At 42.9% G+C, this 20421-nt stretch overlaps 1 protein-coding gene across 1 annotated transcript in view; it reads right to left on the bottom strand.

Annotated features, from left to right (window-relative positions):
- Window positions 1-15172, bottom strand: part of znf236 (zinc finger protein 236) — a gene marked incomplete at its 5' end in the record, with an annotated part of 44488 nt that extends 29316 nt beyond the window's left edge. Inside the window, 10 exons of the mRNA XM_079227766.1 lie at window positions 681-953; window positions 1401-1578; window positions 3931-4104; window positions 5297-5419; window positions 9233-9405; window positions 10856-10986; window positions 11410-11588; window positions 11688-11852; window positions 13438-13577; window positions 15121-15172. Coding sequence (XP_079083892.1) covers window positions 681-953; window positions 1401-1578; window positions 3931-4104; window positions 5297-5419; window positions 9233-9405; window positions 10856-10986; window positions 11410-11588; window positions 11688-11852; window positions 13438-13577; window positions 15121-15172 — 1588 coding nt within the window. The remainder of the gene's footprint in view (window positions 1-680; window positions 954-1400; window positions 1579-3930; window positions 4105-5296; window positions 5420-9232; window positions 9406-10855; window positions 10987-11409; window positions 11589-11687; window positions 11853-13437; window positions 13578-15120) is intronic.
- Between the last annotated feature and the right edge of the window lie 5249 nt (window positions 15173-20421).

Below are 20421 nucleotides of genomic sequence, written 5' to 3'. Positions count from 1 at the left end.
AAGCTCATATCATTTTATTTAATTTGTCTACAAAAGGTTACAAAGCCTTTCAGTTAGCAGGAGACAATATGTATTTCTATGAAATGAAAGTACAGCACAAGGAAAAGTGACAAAGACATAAAACTGCATTTGCACAAAGCCTTAGTGAGAAATACAGTCCACCGAAAGCCTTAGCTCAGAGCTAGCACATAACCAAAGCTAAAGTAAACACCTCCCATCGACAGTGCCATTAAATAGCAATTTGAAAGAGAGAAAACTAATGCACAGACGGACATGATAATTAAACTGTTACAGTTGGGTGTATTCACACTAGTGCTGACATTTAATGTCCAGGGGATGATTCTTTAAGATAATAAATTTAAAAAAAAATACAGAATGATTGCAAACACGAGCGCAAATGAGGGCTCTAGCTGGAGTGGCACGAATGTCATCACTTTTTTTTTCATTTGCTGCTAAATCAATCATAACATACAGCTGAACACTAAATACCAGGCTGCCAAGAAACTGAAAGCATTATGCTGAGAGCTCACATATGTCTCGTGCTTCTGTGCATACTGATTAATGTTGGCATACAGATGTGACACGAGGGATGAGCCAATAAAGTGAAGAGTGCGTTCAAAATGTCGAACTCAGTTTGGCTTTAAAACGTAACCCTTTCATAAAGGGGACCTGCTTCTCACCTGTATGCAGACGCATGTGTACCTTCATGCTGCCAGAAGTGGAGAAGCACTTGAGGCAGCACTGACACTCAAAGGCCTTGATGCCCGTGTGCGTTTTCATGTGTGCTGTGAGGGTGCTCTTGACGGCAAAAGCTCTGAAGCACTGTTTGCACTTGAAAGGCTTCTCGTGGGTGTGGATGCGGATGTGGCGAACGAGGTCGCTGGGTTTCTTGAACTCCTTGGAGCAGTATGGGCAGCCGTGCCAGCGAACGCCATTCTCCTCCCTGATGGAGCCTGGGAAAGGAAGACAGGGTGAAGCAGCTGACCAGTGCATCGACTGAAAGGCATTTTCCTTTATAAATGCATCCACCATCTTTGTAAAGCTCTACACAGATTTTCCTATTTACACTGAGCAGCATCAAGTACACAGCCAATTGCGTTATTATATGAATTCAGAGAAGGAAAAACTAATATTTTAAATCTATTGCTCAAGATGCAAATCTGAGTATATTTGCTTGTAAATAACCAAACTCATTAAATTATTGGAACTGGTCGATTTTTCTGCTTTGCCGAGTAATCTTTTCTGCAAAATGGTTTATACATTTCCAGAAGAGAGAAGTTTATGAATCATTTCACTGAAAGGAAACACAAACACCTCTGCGAGCACTCAACGTGTCATTTGATGTTGGTTGTGATTGCGATACCGTGCGTGTGTGAACGTTCTATAATAGTCCCTTCTACCTGGCATTTGAATAGGTTTCTTGAAAATGCTCCTTTTCCTCTCCCTGGCCGGCCTGTCGGGACATTGTGCTTTCTTGCTTTCTCCAGCGGCGCTATCGGTGGTCTGGTTCTGGGACTCTCTGGATGTGGCGTCGCTCTGCGGCTGGACCACACTCAGCCCGCTGTTCTCCAGGGCTTGCTAAAGGAACAGAACAAAAAGTATTAAAACGTCTTCATGTACTCAGGCTGCAACTAACGACTTATTTGGTAGTCTTATAATCAATCACTTGATTGAATCAACTTTTCGGATTCTTATTCAGCTGTCAGTTTTAAAATGTTGCCAGTCCATCTAGAAAGCGGTGCATTTTTTGGCATCCGTCACTCGCCTGTCTCACGGAACAGATACACTTTCATTTCATTAAATGCATTAATTCACGGCAGCTCTGTGAGAGGCACAGAGACCCCGTGTTTTTTTTGCGCTTCAAGTCTATTTTTGTCTCGTTTGATGAAGTGTAATATGCACAGACAGCTGTTTAAATCCCACTTAAAAAGGTATAATATGCAGGGGAAAAAAAGTGTAATGTCATACAGAAAATAATGATAATAGACTAGAAGCGTGTGGTTATGTGTGCCATTCAGGTCGACAAATACCACATCTTAGTCCCGTCCCTGGGTGCCTGATACCGACACACAAGTAGCCTGTTTAGCCCTGTCGCACACAAAGCGGCTGCATTTGACGGATGAAAACAAAACATTTTCCCCCCTGCTCTCCTTTTTCTATCTCTCTCCGATGCATTCATTAAAAATCCAGCAACATCGTCACCTTCCCACTGGGATGTGCGGATTGCTTTTTTGTTGGTGCTTTGGAACACAACTGCCCTGAAACAATGATAAGATACATCATTCATTTCTTGGAATCCCTGCTTGGTTCTCACCAACGCCCCCCTCTTCATTCACTCTATCTTTCCTTTGAACCGAGAAGGAGGGGCCAACTTTGAGTGCCGTGTGTTCCCGACAAAAGTAATAAATCACACCTTTCATCTTCTCTACATTGACTGATCAGGGCTCCCAGTCTGTCTGTGAGTCTGTCTGTTTCACTACAGGCAGATCCCCACCCACCCACTCGTAACAATGGCCCGTATTCAGATCAATGAATCAATACAGACAAACCTTGTTGATTGCCTCTCATGGAGCCAACACCTGTGGCATTGACGTCTCCAACTAATCAATAATTAAACTAATTGGCAACTAACCTGGTCGTACATTTTTGTCGAACACAGATTATTCGTCGCACCTCCTATCATATACAACAAACTACAGTTATAGAGACGAATGTTTCCTCAATTTCTTTTAAAACAATACTAATACTCATCAAATAAATGAAATGCATGGATTGATATTATGAGACAAATATGAACAAAACATTGGCTAAAAACATTCTAATGCCCAGAACCAAATCTCAGTGAGAACCACGTCCTTTTGTGTTGGAGAGCAGAGGCTCTAAGCAACTCTCCAGCGGTACTCATTTATTAAGCTCACTGGTAAACATCTATTATTGAACTGTCTCCTTCCCCCCGGACAGATAGTGTTTCCACAAACAAGTCTTGCCATTCAGTCTCCAAAGGAGAGAAATGAGAATATAATTTAGTTTCAACAAAAACAATTCCAGAGACTTTTACCGAGTATTTTTCATCTCCTCCTGTGTCCAAATATATTCCCAAAGTGGGTCCTCCAATCTCCAGACGAATCATTTCCACATGACTGACTCCACTAACTTGTTGTGCCTCCTCATATCTTCAAGTGCATGTCACATTGACGGATTGGAGCTGAGGAGGTGCGCTGGTTTAAAACCCTAGAACACTAACATCCCAAGCGATTGTTGTTACATTATTTTCATTGTGTTGCTTTTCTCTGAATTGTGTGGGTCCTTCTGTAGCTTCATGCTGCTAGTGAAGGTGGGCGTGTCTTCCTGCTCCAATCACTGTTTTTTTCTACAGGCATGTGTTCGGGTGATTTTCACCCGACGTTAGTTATAGTGTGACTATTTTTTCCGGATGGGTTTTAACATTGAGGGGAGACTTTTCCTTCACAGAACAAGACTCACATGTCCCAGGAACATGTGGACCAAATAACAAGTTCATAGCTCCAATATTTATATTTTTAGTCATGTTTTATTGACGATTCCCTAATTTTTAGGATTTTGAGCCTTTTTTCAGGGTCTCCCCGTGATACCTGTTTTTGGTTTTATGAGAAGCTCTATAGAGTAAAATAAAAGAAGAGTACTTCAACTTGCCTTGTATTGTTGTATTTGAATATATTTCGATGAGAAGTATATTTTATCAGGTGCATTATATCGGGTGAAATTCACCCGACGTTAGTGACAGTGTGACTATTTTTAACGTTAGTGTTCTAGTGTTGCTTTAGGATTACAATTTGAATCATGCCACTTTTGAGGCGTGTGGTTCCCAGTCCGTCTATGGAGCTCTGAATGCCACGGAGTCTGGTTCTTGTCATCTAATTTATTTAGTGTGGCTGAATGTCCGTTGCTCACCTGTAGGATGTCCTGGTTGATGACAGTTTCCATGGCAATAGCTGGCTCTGGAGGTTGGGGCTGGTCCGTCTCTCCGCTGACCTGCTCAGACAGCTCGAGAAGCTGCTGGATGACATCCGTCACTCCCTCGCCGCCCTCTGGCCCGCCGGGCGCCTGACCCGTCACCTCTATCTCCTGCGGGAGAAGAAGAGGGGGAACGGAGCGAGGAGGAGAGGAGAAAGAAGACGAGGAATTGTTTGACAAAGGGCCGTTCACAAGATCGGGACGGGCTGTAATTTGAAAGCCGACTCATTTTCAGTCGGGGCTCTCTCAGACATGAAGTTAACAGAGCGTTGGGCATTATTGAACCAAACGTTAATTAGTGTCTCCGTCTGTGTGAATCGCAAAGACATGAATAACAGACAGTGGCTACTGTTACATATACATGGTTTTCCTGTAACATTTAAACACTGGTGGATTCAGAGGGGTATATTATATCATATAATAAAAAAGACCCCATAAACGTGCCCTCTTGGATGTCCTTTTGCTAGATTAAACAGGGTAAAGTGTCCTCTGTGGTGCCCCTCCAGTGGAGGGAATGTGATCCAGTGCCCTCGGGTCTGCTCATCCAGTGGAGAAGCTAAAGTTATAGTCCTCTAAGTCCGAGACAATGTGCCATTAAGGGATGTGTCTACCCTCCTGGTGCCTCTGTTGTTTTGTTCTTCACACTAGTGCCCTCCCATGCAGCTGATGCCCATGACAGAGTCTGCCACGGCCTTTTTGACGTCACTAAACTGCAAATAGTAAACAAATCACCTCCCTTTTAACATATGCTTTTGACATCTTATTACCATTGTTGTGAACAACGGAGGGCCATCACTGAGAAGCTTGTCGGGGTCTACGCTGCATTTCAGACTGTAGGACTGTTCAAATTAGCTTAATTCATGACAAAATGGAAAGCTTTTAGTGCAACTGAAGCTGAAGCTTTTAGAGTTTGGGGCAAAAGGGGAAATGGTGGACATACTGAAACACGATGGGAAAAAATAACCAGCATCATTATCTACTGTTATGGAATCAGATAATGACATATTTGGCAAAGAAGCAATGGTTTATAAAGGATCTCAATGGTTTTGACTAAATAAAGCAACGATATTTCACTGTGACAATTCTTTAGACAATTCTGAACTAAATATAGTTTTAAACTAGATATCCTCTGTTTATCTACTGTCGAGTACACATGCGGTACCTGTCCCTGTGATTTTACATTATTAACCTAATTTAAGTCCAAAATAATGAACATTATTGTTCACTCAGCGGACGTCGGGCTGATTATGTGCAACAACCTTTCAGCTCATCTGTTCTGCGTGCTGCATTTTGGTTGGCTTACCGGAGTGCTTGAGGGCACCTCAATTACAGAGATGTGCATCTTGCTGATGTGCGCATTCAGACTGCCCAACTTCTTGAATACACAGCTGCAGTCCATGCACGGAAACAGTGGTACGCCTTTATCCTGTCAGAGAACATGAAACACAGACAAGACATTATCCCTGGCTGCTATGTATGTGTTCTGCTGCTAGAGCTACCAAGCAGTGACTCATTATAGTCACTGAAAAGCTTGTATATCAGAAATGCACGATCATATCATCTCCACCTATCACAGGACCGAGCAGGATGAGGTTGTGGTCTTCAACAGTCCGTGTATCTGGACAGGGGGGCAGATTTTTGTTGGAAGAATTCAGCTGATGCTTTGCCTGCTAAATCAATTATTTATCTGCAAGGCCTGGGGAATTTATAGACTGCTACAAGAGTACAAACAATTTAAAAACCTCCACAGTCCCTGTTGTAAACTCGGGATTGGAGACAGAACTCCACCGAAAAGCCGGCGCAGAGAGTGAAGTTGGAGAAGGCAACGGTGAGGAAATCAGGTGTACGGAGAGGAGCGATGGGGAAGGATGACAGAAATCATAAACATAGATAGGAGGTGGAGGATTTGTGGAAGTCGTGCTCTGATGTCATTGATTGTGCAAGCGAGGCTGAAACATATTTGGTGGTTTATGCAGCGAGGGAGCTGTGGGGATACGGGATATTAAAGAAGACGGTGAAGTTCATTCTCTTCTCTTTTTTCAGGAAATTGAAGTTAGAATGTTCAGTGGGGTCCATATACTGTTTACAGGAAGTTGGTTTTGTAGACGACAGTTTTGAAGTCTCGAGTTGGACATTTTCGCCGTCGCCATCTTGGTTTTTGGGGCCGAAAGTGACAGGTAAGGGTGGAGCTACAACCAAGCGCAGAATAGGGAATTTGTAGGAAAACAAAACGGTAACAATTAACTTTCACGCACTGAAAACACACTAAAAAGGGTTAAAGATGGAAGACCAAAAGGCGAACAATTCCCAGACCGGATAACGCCATGGCAGCGACCTCACAATCACAAGTTAGCCCCGCCCTAAAGCACGCCTCGCGTCGCCGTCTATTTTACTCTAAATGGGGCCATAATTGACTAAATAAGCATCATGTTGTTTTGAAGGAGACTTGAAATTAGAGATTGAGGCCATACACTCATGTTTACAGTGTTTACTGAGGTATTTAATCAAATGAGAAGTAGAGTCATTATCTCATTGACTTCTATACTATCAGACTTATTTTTTGCAACTAGGAGTCTGATATATAGGAGACGTAGTTGAAGCTCAAGCACTTCAAAGCAGCTGAAGTATCAGTTGAAGTGTAATAATTCAAAGCTGAAAAAATCGGTTGAGGTAGATTTATATTCTGCAACGGATTCCTGCCATTCATGTGCAGGCAGCGTCACTCTCTCAACATGCCTACACCACCCTACATGATCAAAACACTTCATGGGATTTAAACCATGATGATGTTAGTGCCCTGGCTTCTGATGTTAGTGCCCTGCTCATAAAATCTATTATGAAAAACATCTGACTATAATTTATTCATAAAGTCAGTCAATCATAAGGGCAAACTCTGTGGAACAGGAAGGCTGAAGGACACTCGTGATAATTAGATGCATTATTTAAATGGTCCTGCTGTTTGGCTTTCCGGAAGTAATTCAATCAACTGGCCCCATCGAGGGCTTTTAGCGTGGAACACACAATCATGTTTGCAAACGAGAAAGAAAAATAAAATTCAGGCTGCGATGAGTTTTAACCTATTTTGTTAAAAAAGACAAAGAGAAAGTGTACGAAAGGTCATTTGACCAATTGGAAGCCTGGAAAGAAAATCACTGTGCTAGAATTAAATTACACACACACACTTTATTGTTCTTCTTCAGGTGGCCTGGAACACAATGGATGGGAGCAACAGCCATCAAATATGTATTCGTAAGCATTAATTCAACCTGACTGCTCATCATAGTGAACTTAGTGAGGCTTTTCATTCAACCTCCGAATTAAGATACCATGACCCATGACGGACGCTCACTTCTACAGTCGATGATTAAAGGTTTAGCTTGAAAGACTTTAAATCTAAAATTGACTTGATCTATTCCTCTAAAATGGAATCTCTATCACTATAATATGGAGATCAAAAGTCAGAATTTCACTTTGTTGCATTTTGCATATTCTCCCTGTTTGGAGGTGCACTGCCAAAGGATGTATTCTGTGTTCATATATAGTACATTTATTTCCCAGCACCCATGAAGACTTGGCATGTAACTTTGACCCTAAACAACTAAACAGAAATACTAGAACTAAACCAAACGGACTTGAGTAGCTCACACATCCTGCAAGACAAGAGACTAACAAGGGGTGGACAAAATAAGTCCCCCCTCAACTGTAGTTGTTTTTTATGCCTGAATAATATAATTATAAGATCCTTATGTGTAGCCTCGCAGTGTGCCGGAAACAGTCACCACAAGGATGTGTTGCATGGTGAGTAGTCACTTGGGATGGATTCATAAATAGCTGAAGAGGAACACAGCATTCCCCACTGAAGAGTGAAAGAGTGTACATAGTACAGTACAGGCTGGTGGGAGTATGCTGAGCTTTACAGTTATTTAGTCACCAATGACTAATATTTAAGTAAACATGTAAATGAAGTAAACAAATCGATTTCTCAGCTGGCTCTAGCAGAAGTCAGCATCTTTTGCACTCTAAGGCTTTGTTACCCTTTCCTCTAACAGGGGGTCCGAGCGTTGGGGGACCAGCTGCCCCTCCTGTGATGGAGGTCATTGTGCTGCTGTACGATCTGGCTGCCAGAAAGCGGACCCAATCCAGGCGGCAGCCACATTATTGGAAGCGGTCGTCAAACCGGAGCTACTCCCACCCTATAATGGTCTTTGTTCACAAAAAATCCAAAGCAAATCTACACACAGGAGGATTTGGGACCCGAGGGAGGACTTTGATGTGTGACAACTCGCACAGTGTCAGGCGCTGAGAGGACACAACCTTAGTGACCGAGCGTCGCAGGAGACCAAAGTCCAGGCTAAATTAGGATGGATAAATCAAGGAGGGCCCTTTAAGGCTGGCGACTGTGAAGTCCTTACAAAAGGAGAACCAAATGAGGAACAAAAAAAAAGGTGCAATTTCACCTCATTCCCTTCCCAACAGACAGACAACATGGCAGTGTGCCCTGTTGCATTGAATGTAACAAGCTGTGAGCAGGAAGGCAGGCAATTTGGTGAGCGAGTGAAGGAGGTGTACAAACAGAATACCTTGGACAGCGACCAGACTCAAACAAATAATACTGATATACCAAAATCTGGTTGACAGCTTAAGGTTTTTTGTTTTTTTTGTTTCTTGCTCTCCTTTAGCAACCAGACAACACTTGAATATCAGCAATTTTCCATTTAAAAGCACAAGCCTCTTTTTACTAAAGGCTGTTTCAGTCGCTCCTTGAGCTCAGCCATTCTTATCACACGGATGTATGAATAGCCACAGATGCTTCTTTTTCAAACTTGTAGTTTAGGGCTGTGTGTCGTTTTTTTCTACCTCATTCGATACCCATCATGTGAATGGAAGCCTGAAGTTGCGTGAAATGCAACCACAGGAGGATTTACGGAGGGAAGTAGTCAGACAGGGTTGAAAAAAGATGATGTGCAATTTGTTTACTCTCAAAATCACATACATTTCTCTATTTTCAGTCCTTCATTTCAATTAAAACGTGCACACAATTTGGATGGGACAACTAGCTCTGAAAACTTTTAAACACTGTTATGAAAGCAGTCGTTTTTCTTTTGATTAGGTAGTTTGGTATTAAAGCACTGAAAAAAGACACTACCAATGATTGGCATCACATCACACAGAGACGTTCCCCATACAGTATTTGAGGCGTGCGTGCTTCCCTTTCAAACCTTTCGTATCGTGCTCTTACCTCGGAGTGAACTCTCTGGACGTGCGAGTGCAGGTTCCCTTTCTGGGAGAAGGAAGCGGGGCAGAACATGCAGAGGTGAGGTTTCTCTCCCGTGTGCCTCACCATGTGGGTCTGCAGCACCACCTTCTGGTTGAAAGCCTTTCCGCAACGCGTGCACTTGTAGGGCCTCTCACCTGGAGGGAAGCACAAAGGTCAGGTGAAATTCCAGCTCAAATAGCCAGAAACGCCAATGGAAACGCCTCACTGCATTCTGTAGAATCTAAATTAACTCCATACAAAATAAACATGGTAAATAGTGAATGCAAGGTCTAAATATCAGAGGATTCTTTGAGACTTACTCACTCTACTTGTACTCCACTCTGTTCTTAAAGTCACAGACAGGTAATCCTTAAAGCAGCTCTTTTACAGGATGGTTTACAGCATTTGATAATTGGACCAGTAAATTAATGGGACTCTTTTCAAGTACACCGGTAGCTTTAAAAAGGACAGACTCAGGGGTTTTATTTTTCTTAAAAGATGTTCCAATACCATGAGTCAAAAACACAACAGGGATTATCTGGTGCTATTTTCCAGTGTAAAACATAATTGCCAAAGTGATGACATTTTTCTAGCTCCGGCTAACATCACACTCCCTGCGTGCACCTGCCCGATCAGTACGGAGCCCATTCCACTTCAATAGAGTTGAGAAAGACGCGAGATGGCTCACTAGAGCTGATGATGGCCGTGGCTAAACCGAGGAAGCCGCCTCGCTTCTTTCTCATCTCATTGAGAGCATTGTAGGCAGGGGGGTATGGATTGGATGGCAGATACCGTACTTCTTAAATTGGACATCTATCAGATTCATATCATCATGTTTGGATGTACTTCATAGCATATTAAAACACATTTTAACCAAAAGAAATTCACAGGACAACCTTGTTGCATCCATCTTCAGTATTCATAATACTCCACTAAATCTTGTTTTGCGGTAGTACAATATGTCCTGCAATATAAAGGGTATTTTAAAATGCCACATTTTTAAAAAGGGAAAAAAACAGTCATCTCTGGTATGAAGACGACTCGCATACAATCTTGTACTCTAATCAACTGTTATGTGCGTCAGAATGAGAGAATGAGGAAAGTGTGTGTGTGTGTGTGTGTGTGTGTGTGTGTGTGTGTGTGTGTGTGTGTGTGTGTGTGTGTGTGTGTACGAATGCAAAGTCTCTGGGGCGACTCTTAACCTCATCAGCTTAAGGTCTGTTTGAGATTCGAGGCACAGAGGAATAAACTCCATCCACCATTAGTCATCCAACCAAACAAATTATTGTGGACGACGTTGAACAACATGGGAGCTGCAGCGACTGGCTACGTTTGTCTGAGGTGTACACAAACCCAGCAAACATGGCGGCAGTTAATCAAGGAAAACTTAAAGTCGGAGAAAGTCCAGTTCAGAAAGACAAATGTGAGACTTCAGTCATCCAATACTGCCTGAAATTAAACTGTGGAGCCATTAAAATAATAATAAAAAAATACATTCAAAGACACAAAAACAGAGAGAATTTCTCCTGACCGTGAATGTTTAATGGACATTAGATCTACTTGACCCAATGTTGTGAACCCCTCTTTTCTGTGCTTTTCACTCACCTGTGTGTATTCGTATGTGACGAACAAGCTGGCTCGGCTTTTTGAAAAACTTTCCACAGTGGAAGCAGCCGTTCTGGAAGCCGCTGCGGTCAATGTTCTTCTTGTAGTTTCTGGAACTGGAGCTGAGCGGCCTGCGGAAACAAGTAGGCACAAAAAGAAAAGAAGATAGGAGATAAAGATTCATATTCATTAAAAGGTAGTCGGTTTTTATCAAATACTAGAGAGGAAGTCAGCCTGGGGCGGACTGGGGGAAAAAAGTGGCCCGGGAGTTACTGTCAGACCGGCTCACTCAATGCATCGCACGTATCGACCAGTCAGTGGCTTACTTGGAAATATACCCATACACTTCACATTATTTTGGACGATTACAAAGAGATCACATCATATATGTTTTTTTTAATAACATTTGGCTGTAAATGGCCGAGAACAAGGACCCCGTAGTTACTTTTGGTAGCCGTTGGATTTATGTACCCCGTTTAACTTCGAGCACTTTTTCCGCCAGACTCGGGCCAAATTTAAATAAAATCAGCAATCGCAGCCCCTGCCTGCCTGACCTCATCTTGACGTGACTCTTCATGTGCTCCTTGAGGTGTGCGGACGTCTTGAACTCTTTGTCGCAGGTCTTGCAGGTGTAGACCTTGACGCCCGACAGCTCCTTGCGGTGCTCGTCCAAGTGCAGGGACAGCTGGCTCTGAAGGATGAACTCATCTCCGCACTCCACGCAGATCAAATTCTGCGGGGCAGAGGAGACAAAACGAGTTTCTTCGCGAAACTGGTGGGAAAATACAGATCGATGAGGTTTTCCCGCGTTGTGACCGTTCATTAGACTAACCTCCTCCTTCTCGTGCAGCATGATGTGAGACTTGAGGCTGGCGATACGGGAGAACTTCTTGTTGCAAACGGGGCAGGTGAAGTCCGAGGTGGTGTGCGTGGACCTGTGGAGTGTGAGGTTGAACTCCACGTTAAATGTCTGCGGGCACTGGTCACAGCGATGAGGCTGCAAGGGGAGGAGAGGAGAGATTGAAGAGAGTAGTTGACGGTGCAAGTGTAAAAGAGCTCAAGACGTCTCCCCACTGCGATCATGTCCTCGTTGCTTATTCTCACGCTTGGGGAGACAAAACCAATATGCTACTTTGACTGACTAAAGGAACCGCGTTTGCCATGGAAGCTTTCTCTCCATACTCTCCCCCATATCCGACTTAACTACTAGAAACAGCAGCAACCATCTGCAAAACACCAGGTTTGTTTGAAACATAATATTTCATGATCAGAGACAATGTGTTGATGACTGGGGAATGTTTGTTTTTCCGTGTCTCCGCTTGAGGAGAGAAAAACAGAAAAATAGAAGAAAAAAAAATCCAATGAGGCAGAAAATTGCTCCAATATTAAATTCCCTTTCTATTAGAGGAGCCAACTTCATTTCAGAGTACTTTCAGACTAAAAAGTAATGACCACAAAAACCTGCATTATTCAACGAGAATTAATGCACATTTATTCTGTATGTGTACTTTTAAGAACATCCATTATTTAATCATATTAAATATGCAGCTTAAAAGTGCACATCGTCGTACAGGCTGGAACGTCCTTCACGCAGCATCTTAACATATGCTAATCATCAAAGCACTGTTAGCAGATCCCTCTGACTCGTCTGGTGACTCGGCGGACGGCAACTGTGTTTTCTGAGTTGAGTGCGATATGTATTTTAAGATTTTTCTCATGTAGGGCCACGGAGGGAAGGGTCATTCAAACAAATAGCCACTGAAACTGTTATCACCGGCCAGTGAACGCCATAGCAGAGGATGTGGTTCGAGGTCTACAAAGAACAGGGGGTGTAATATTTGCTGTGCTATTTCAGACTTTCATTGGGAACCAGAGGAAGAGGCAGCGCCATTGAGCGACGTTGGTCCTTCATAGCAAAATATCTGTTGTAGTTTGGCTACAAGTGCTCTGAACTGACACAAAAAAAAAGACCAGCAATGCAACAAAGTAACTGTAATCCCTTTCCCCTGGAATCGCTCATAACAAACCCACTCAATGTACGATGACTGCTGCAGCCAGCAACTAAAAACATATGGTGATGCGGACTGTTGCGGCTCTACTGTGCTGTTGAATAAGGATTAGGAGTAAATAACTCCTGATGTGTCTGTGTGCAGAAAAAAAACATGTGGCGTCTAGTAACGGGCACAGTGCAAGGAGCTTTGGGATGCCGCTGGCACCAAATGTTGTGATTGGCAGGAATGTGTTGAGACCTGTGCCGAATCGGTCAAATAAAACATTTTAAAACGGCATTCACGGGGGCTTTAAACTTCCACATTGTGAAAAATCATCTGTGCCTTAAAAAACCCGGGACACCTCCAGCTTTGACAGTAAGCCACTAGCTTGGCCCAAAAACAAAACTCGTAGCCGGGACATAGTTATCCTTCATCCCTTTGGACAAAACTCGGGTGAAGAGTTTGTGTTGCGCTGAAGGGAAATCCACAACAGGTCAATCTGGCCCCCCGTGACGGCTTGAATGCTTGAATGCTTGAATGCTCGAATGCTCTCCCTCATACCTCCAGCCCAGCTTTTGTGCGTACGCTTACCTTGTCGTTGACCTCGTGTTCCCGGAGATGCCTGTGCAGCTGGCTCTCAGTGGTGAAGATCTGGCCGCATATCGTGCACTTCTTGTCCTTGAATTCTCCATCGCTGAAGCCTCCCACCTTCGCTTCACCGTGATCGGCATCTGATCGAGTACAAGAAAAATAAATCACTTCAATATTTGGTGCGAGAGGCTTTGCCGTGACAAGAGTAGCAAATGAGTAGTATATGATAAAAGATGTTTTTTTTTACTTCAATGTGGCTTTAAGTTTTAAGAAAAACTCTGAAAACTGTATTTTCTATACATCCTCACTCAAATGTATTCAATTTCAAAGTAGTGGCAGTGTATTGATGTGGTATCATATTAAGGCCACACACACACACACACACACACACACACACACACACACACACACACACACGTTTCGATGGGGTATAGGTTCTCAGTGTTGAATTTCACTTCAAAGACATAATCACACAGAATGTATGAGAAAGGCCTGCTGGTATTCTTCTTATATTGTTATTATATAACTATTACTTTGTTTTTGCTTTATACAGTGACATATATGGATGGATATTCATGTTAGACACTATACTAGTCCCATCATTGTATCCCACCATCACATTCCACAATAACACCTGTCTGTGGACATGGCGGAGGTTCGCTCATAACGTTGACGTTTTCAATTCACCTTATTTTCCTCCGTCGAAGACGAACGACAGCGATGAAAATATGTATTTTTAAAATGTGGTTTCCCACTAATGCACTTGCAGTCTTGCGTAGAGAAGGTTTACATCACACATGGTTATGTCTGGGAACATGTTGGGGTGTTGTTGTGTTTATTTGTTGAAGTAGGTAACAGTTTGGTTGCGTGCGTCACGCCCCCTCGTCCCGGCCATTGATGAGCCACATACAGGGACATTAAGCCGGCGGGAACTTGCTTTGTAACGAACGTAAACGCCAATGTGATGCTTTTTTGTCCTTTATCGCCAGGCAGTTACCGTTAGCGTAGCCTCCATCTACCAGCAGAAGCAGGTGGTTAACGCACCGTTCGCGTTACCCAACTAGCTTAATGTGTCACAATAACTAAGCGAACGGTGCATATAGCTAATACATAAAATGCCTGCACACTGAATGTAATACCGGCAGCTCAACGCGTGTGTTGCGGGTCATGTCAATACGTGGATGCGAGAAGTTGTTGTGAACACAACGGCACAGCGGATCCATCGGCAGCATATGGGCAGCCTCGCGGGTGTAACGCGCCTCGCAGGATCAAAACAATGGCAAACGTTTGTTTTTATGGCGTGTTAGCCTCGAAGCTAGCGGTAGCGAGGCGAGCTAGTTAGCAGCGTCGAGCTAACGATAGAATTACTAATAAACGAATATTAAGAGTGAACGCTGTACGTTGAAGAACGCCGCACGAGACTGCAGTTGCTCCCCTCGCGGACACCAATTTAGACTGGAAGCCAATAAGAAGAGCCACCGAAACGTTATTAATATCATTCCGCCTCAATCACTCCTTCGCCGCACAAAGCAAAGCCCACCCGCAATACTATATCCGGGGACTATATACACCACATTGAATTGTTAATATATCAGCTACAGAGATGTTTGTCCTATTAATAGCAGGTTATTTGGATAGCCCATATTATGTATTTTTTATTCGTTGAATTTTGGTACTTGTTACCTGTTTCGTCGTTGCTTTTAACTCTCAGTTTGCGAGGCCGGCCCCGCGGCATAGTTCCAGTACTCAGGGCGGGTGTGCTGTGAACGATTTGCTTTTCAAAATGGCGACTCGGTCATCGCTAGTCGTACCCGTGAAGACACACAGATGCGCGGAGTAGGGAGACATCTACCGTTCGGCTCATTGTACCTGCATCTTTAGGTCGGCACACAATAGACACTTTTTGTTTTGTTTCATGAGTTGCTCGTTAATTTTGAATAAATAACTAATACATTTGATGTATAATATCAAAGGATCACAAAATGATGTACAAGATTTATCTTGGTCCGTATTAAAGGGAGTAAAGATAAAATACGGTGACATCATTACCAACAATGCAATAAATAAATATATTATATTATATATATATATATATATATATATATATATATATATAAATTAAATATATATATATATATATATAAATTAAATTCATTTAAAAAAAACAAAAGCTGTCATTAACAGGTACCTGGATTAGTTCAAACTCCCCAGTTGCACACTGAGATACGAGCTTTCTCCACTGGCTGTACACACCAGTTTCGAACCAGGCTCTTGTGTGCGGGCGAATGAATGACGTCACCATTAACCTGTTTTACAACACTGTCCAACACTGTGTCTCAGAGGTAGTGAAGTCTCCCTGCATATGGAGAGTGCATACTCATACGAATGCAGCCTTCACTCTTGAGTCCTCCACTCGTTCACCTGTGACCCGATGAAGCATACCGAGGTAATCATCCACCATTAGTCGGTAGGTCTGAGCGAGCTTCGAACCCGGCGCTCCTGCATGTCAGTCGGATTCGCTACCCCGTCAACCACTGTGTTGGACAATAATGTGTATGCAGAAGTTTATATTTAATATTTAGAACCCAGGAATTTAGAATTCAGTGTCAGGGGGGCGGGGTCACGTGACGTGACGCAGCGACGCTAGGTAGACGCAGACCCACAGGCTCTTCAAACAAGTCCATTTGACACCTAAACTCAGGCCGGACCTAGAATATAGCCTACACCTTCAGTGACAGTTTAGTTCAGTAATTTCATATTTGTTGTTGTTCTTAAATATCATAAATAAATGTAAATACCCTACTTAAATACTGGTTCGGAACATTTATACATATGTTTTTAATTGTTTTACAGTAAATATATAATATACCACCTGTAGCTGTTTCAGTCAGCTGTAGGCCTCCTATATCTCTGGGCCGAAAGCCCCATTGTTTTTCTATAGGTTTGAGGTAGAGAATATGACTTTGCACCCCAAAAGCACATTAATAACTGAAATGATGAGACCGTGCGGGAGAATACTGTATCATTACCCACTTTGTCAACCTACATGGGAAAAATTACACATATTCCTCAATAATTCTATGTTTTACCAGAGAGAATCAATAGGGGCCTATTTTGTATAACTAATTTTCAGTGTATAAACTGTCAAAATTAAATCTGAAAGTAGAGATTTAAAAAAAGTCCCATAAAAGGAAACTGTCAAGTTCTAAAAATACAATAGGTCATTTGCAAATGTAAACAGACAAGATATTGATTGAAGGATAGTTTGTTCCTATTCATTTTGACTACCTATTACTGTTAGGCAATAGCCGTAGCAAATACAAAATACCATAAAATACAGTATGATAAGGTGAGAATAAACTCACCCGTAACATAGTTTATGTCCCTTGGGTGTATCAGACACAAGTGTGATATGTTAGTTTCACACTCACAACTGATTGCCATAGACAATATCATTGATTTTGTTCAAGAAAGCACGAGGCACCATTGTTAAAAAAAAAGACTTCACTAGCACCAGCAGAGGGAGGCCATGAGTTATGAATGGCTTTGGATCATTTATGGCCCAAATCCTGGGGATGCTCAATAAGCTGGCTGTGCTGGTGTTCCTGTTCAGGACTGTGCTCCTGATCTAAACAGCCTGACAGACTGTGTATTTCACTCAGATCTCCTCTGGAAGTGACTGAGCTAATGACTCCCAGCTAATTGGTATGTGGTGAATATAGCCTATACCCTGACTCTTGAAACTGATCTTACCTTCCAGCTGAACGACACGCAGGCAGCTCACAGCCCACAGCCCACGCACAAGTGCACACAGGATGCGTGAGGTCACGTTTAGGACTAGATTCATGCCTCATGTTGAATACTTGGTTGTTTGGAAATCTGGGTGTGGCTATTGATGACATCTCTTTTAAACACTGACAATGACAGGAAGTCGAAAGAATGTATGTTTTTCAATTGACACAAATATAGAATACGGACCATGGGGGAGCAGCGCCGTGTGTAAAAATGAAAGAAAGAACGAAAGAGTGTGGATGTCCAGAGGGATTGAAACAAAAAACTCTGTGTGTACGTAGGTAAATTAATTATATTATCTTGGTGACCAAAATATAAAGAAGTCTCACAGGATTCCATCTTGTCATGCCACTCGTGGAATACCCAACATTTTTAGATTATCAATAACGAGAAAGTCCAAGACTTTGTGTTGATGTTAGTCTCAGTAAAAAGCGTGTCAATTTGTGTCAATTTACACAAAGTTGCACTGGAAAAACTATTTTCCATTTCACCCAGGACAATTGTTTGGCGAGCTAGTAGATAACAGGCCTGCAAATATTCCATTAAGAATACTACAAACTATGCATGCGTCGTACTCCAGTCGCATAAACTGTCTGGAGTGCAGTGTTATGCTTCAAAGAAACATCCTCCGGCACAAACTTTATGTCCAGTCTGCAGGGAAAGAAACGAAAAAACAAGTTATGAAAGAAAGAGCCGCTTTGTCTGAACAGAGAAAATAATGCTAACCATCCGGGGGGGTATTTGACCTCTAAAAAATGTTTGAAAAATCCCACATGTACACACACAAACACCCAATAGGATCGTGTGAAACTTCAACATATGATCATGCCCATAAATAGACGCAGGACTTAATCATACTGTACAGGAGGCCCATTTTAGCCTGATATGGGCCTACAGGTGGAAAGCCTTGACTCTCAGCTGTGTTTGTCTTTTGTATAAAAAAAGGGGAAGTCAGACTTTCGACTTTTTAGCGAGTAAGCAACCGACCAAATACATGTTCATTGTGTGAGAACATCTGTTCCTGTTACTCTGCCTGTCCCCACGCGGCTGCACAGGCCACTGATCTCACCACTGAAAACAAAAGACTGGACATCCCTCTGACCTTGTGGGCTTGTCCCCGCCCCTCTCTCCCCCTCTCTCCTTTTCTTTTTGCTCTGCGGTCTGCTCTCTTCCCTCTCCCTGCAGTCAAGAGGAGAGCGATCAATCATTAAAATTGTCACGGGCTGTGGGAGTGGGATTGTCAGGAAGCCCACCTAAACTGTGAGGAGCGGCGCTAACCTGCGAAGAGTCGTTGAGTTACATCTCCGGGCCTCGTCATTCACGCCGGCACTGACATCAATGATACCGGCCACGCTTTTCCACAGAACGGACTAGACATGAGTCAGACTTGAAAATGCGGTGCTTGTTTGCAGCACTTTGCAGATGAGGAACCTAAATAAAAAAATAAAAAAAAGCTCCTGTGCGGTCAGATGGACAACACCGGCCTTCACAGTTAGAACAGAGACCACCATTGCCTGGGAAGGGGGTCCTTGCTGATTTTAGCTCCTGCATTTCCCTTTTCAAATCAGGACATTGTTGTCTGCAGATTCCCAAGCACCTCACGCAGAGGCAAACAAAGCCCAAGTCAGACTTCCATTTCAAACAAAGGATTAAATTCAGACACAATATTCCCCGTATGCAGCACAAGGCCGGGCTGTAAATGCCTTCATGGCAGGGGGGGGTGACAGATCTTACAATGACCCTCGGAACGACCTTGTTCAGTAACATTTCACATCCTGCCAGTGTTTCTTCTCCCAGGTGAGGCAGAGTCTCTCCCCCCCTGCGCGCTGTCGCAGAGCACCGTCCGGATCCATGAAACCAATCATTCTTCGGCATCATGGAAACAGCATCTGACAGCCGTGGTTGCCATGGGCGTCCTCCCCCTGTGACCATCCTCACCAGGGCACCAGGGAGGTAAGGCCACGCTCATCAACACTCACCGGTCTGCTGGGTCTCTGCTTTAGTTCTGACGCTTTTGGCCTCGCAAAAAAATGTTTATGTGTTATTGTGAAATTTAAAGACGCGGTATACAACAAAAAAAAGCAAAATGAACCATGTCATGTAACCTTTTGCATGTTGCAGCTACTGTACATAAAGAGGAGCTAGACATGTAAATATGAATAACAAGCGATCAAATACATATTCATTGCATTGGCGCTTTCTGTGCAATAAACACTGTAGAAACCTTCATGTGCTTGACATGCATGCGTAAGTGCCCCAGTATTTGGCCGTTTGTTTTAATAACTGCTGTACTGCAAAGCTCCAAATGAGGTCAAAGAAATGCTGTTAGGTGTGACAGAGTTGGTGTGATAACCATTAGGTTGTGTTTTAACCTTCCATTGTTCCACCCTGGTGTCTCATACCTTTTGTCTTGCCAGCGCATACTGTAGGGAGTTGTCTCTGCATATCTTCTGTTAAGCCTCCCACTGGGTGTTGTAGGGAGAGGGGGAGCATTACACAAACATAATGCAGCCAATTTTTTAAAAGGTGCGTGCATTAAATAAAAACTAAACCCGAAAAAAAAGTGAAGCCCAATTCACGGTCAGCTGTGCTGGAAAGATGAAATAGCATTGCAGGAGTGTTTTGTAATCAATAATGCATGGCTGTCCATCTTCGGAAAGAGAAAAAAGCCCCTCCAAACACACCAGAGGCATCAGACACTTTTCATTTCATGCTGAAGGTCAGCAGAGCAGCATGGACGTCCCCACAGTATATAATACGTGGAAGTAAACACATACAAAAAAAATGTTTTTCCTTTTTACATTCGGTCCTTTCATACTTACAGTCATGTCCATATGCTGTCACGACACTTTCAATAGACGGGCCTTTTCTGATTAAGTGCTCGTAATGTAACCGTGGGTTGTTCTAAGACAGTCGTGTAATCTGATCCCTCGTGTTAATCTAATCTTTTCAATTACGTGCTTTCGATGAGTAGATGGGTACCTGGTCCTGGAGTACGCAGGAAATACGTATTGGAAATGAAGTGCAGGTAACGACACTTGCGTTTTGGTGAGGTAAATCCTTTTTTTATTTACTGAGAACATATACAATACTTACACAAACAGGCCACCATCAGACTTGTGTCCTTTCACAACAGCTATGTCATGAAACAGAGGCACTTTAACTTATTTTATTTAAAAAATATTTTTTTTT

This window comes from Taurulus bubalis (genome assembly GCF_910589615.1).
Source record: "Taurulus bubalis genome assembly, chromosome: 12".
NCBI lineage: Eukaryota > Metazoa > Chordata > Actinopteri > Perciformes > Cottidae > Taurulus > Taurulus bubalis.
This window is presented reverse-complemented; position numbering and strand designations above follow the sequence as displayed.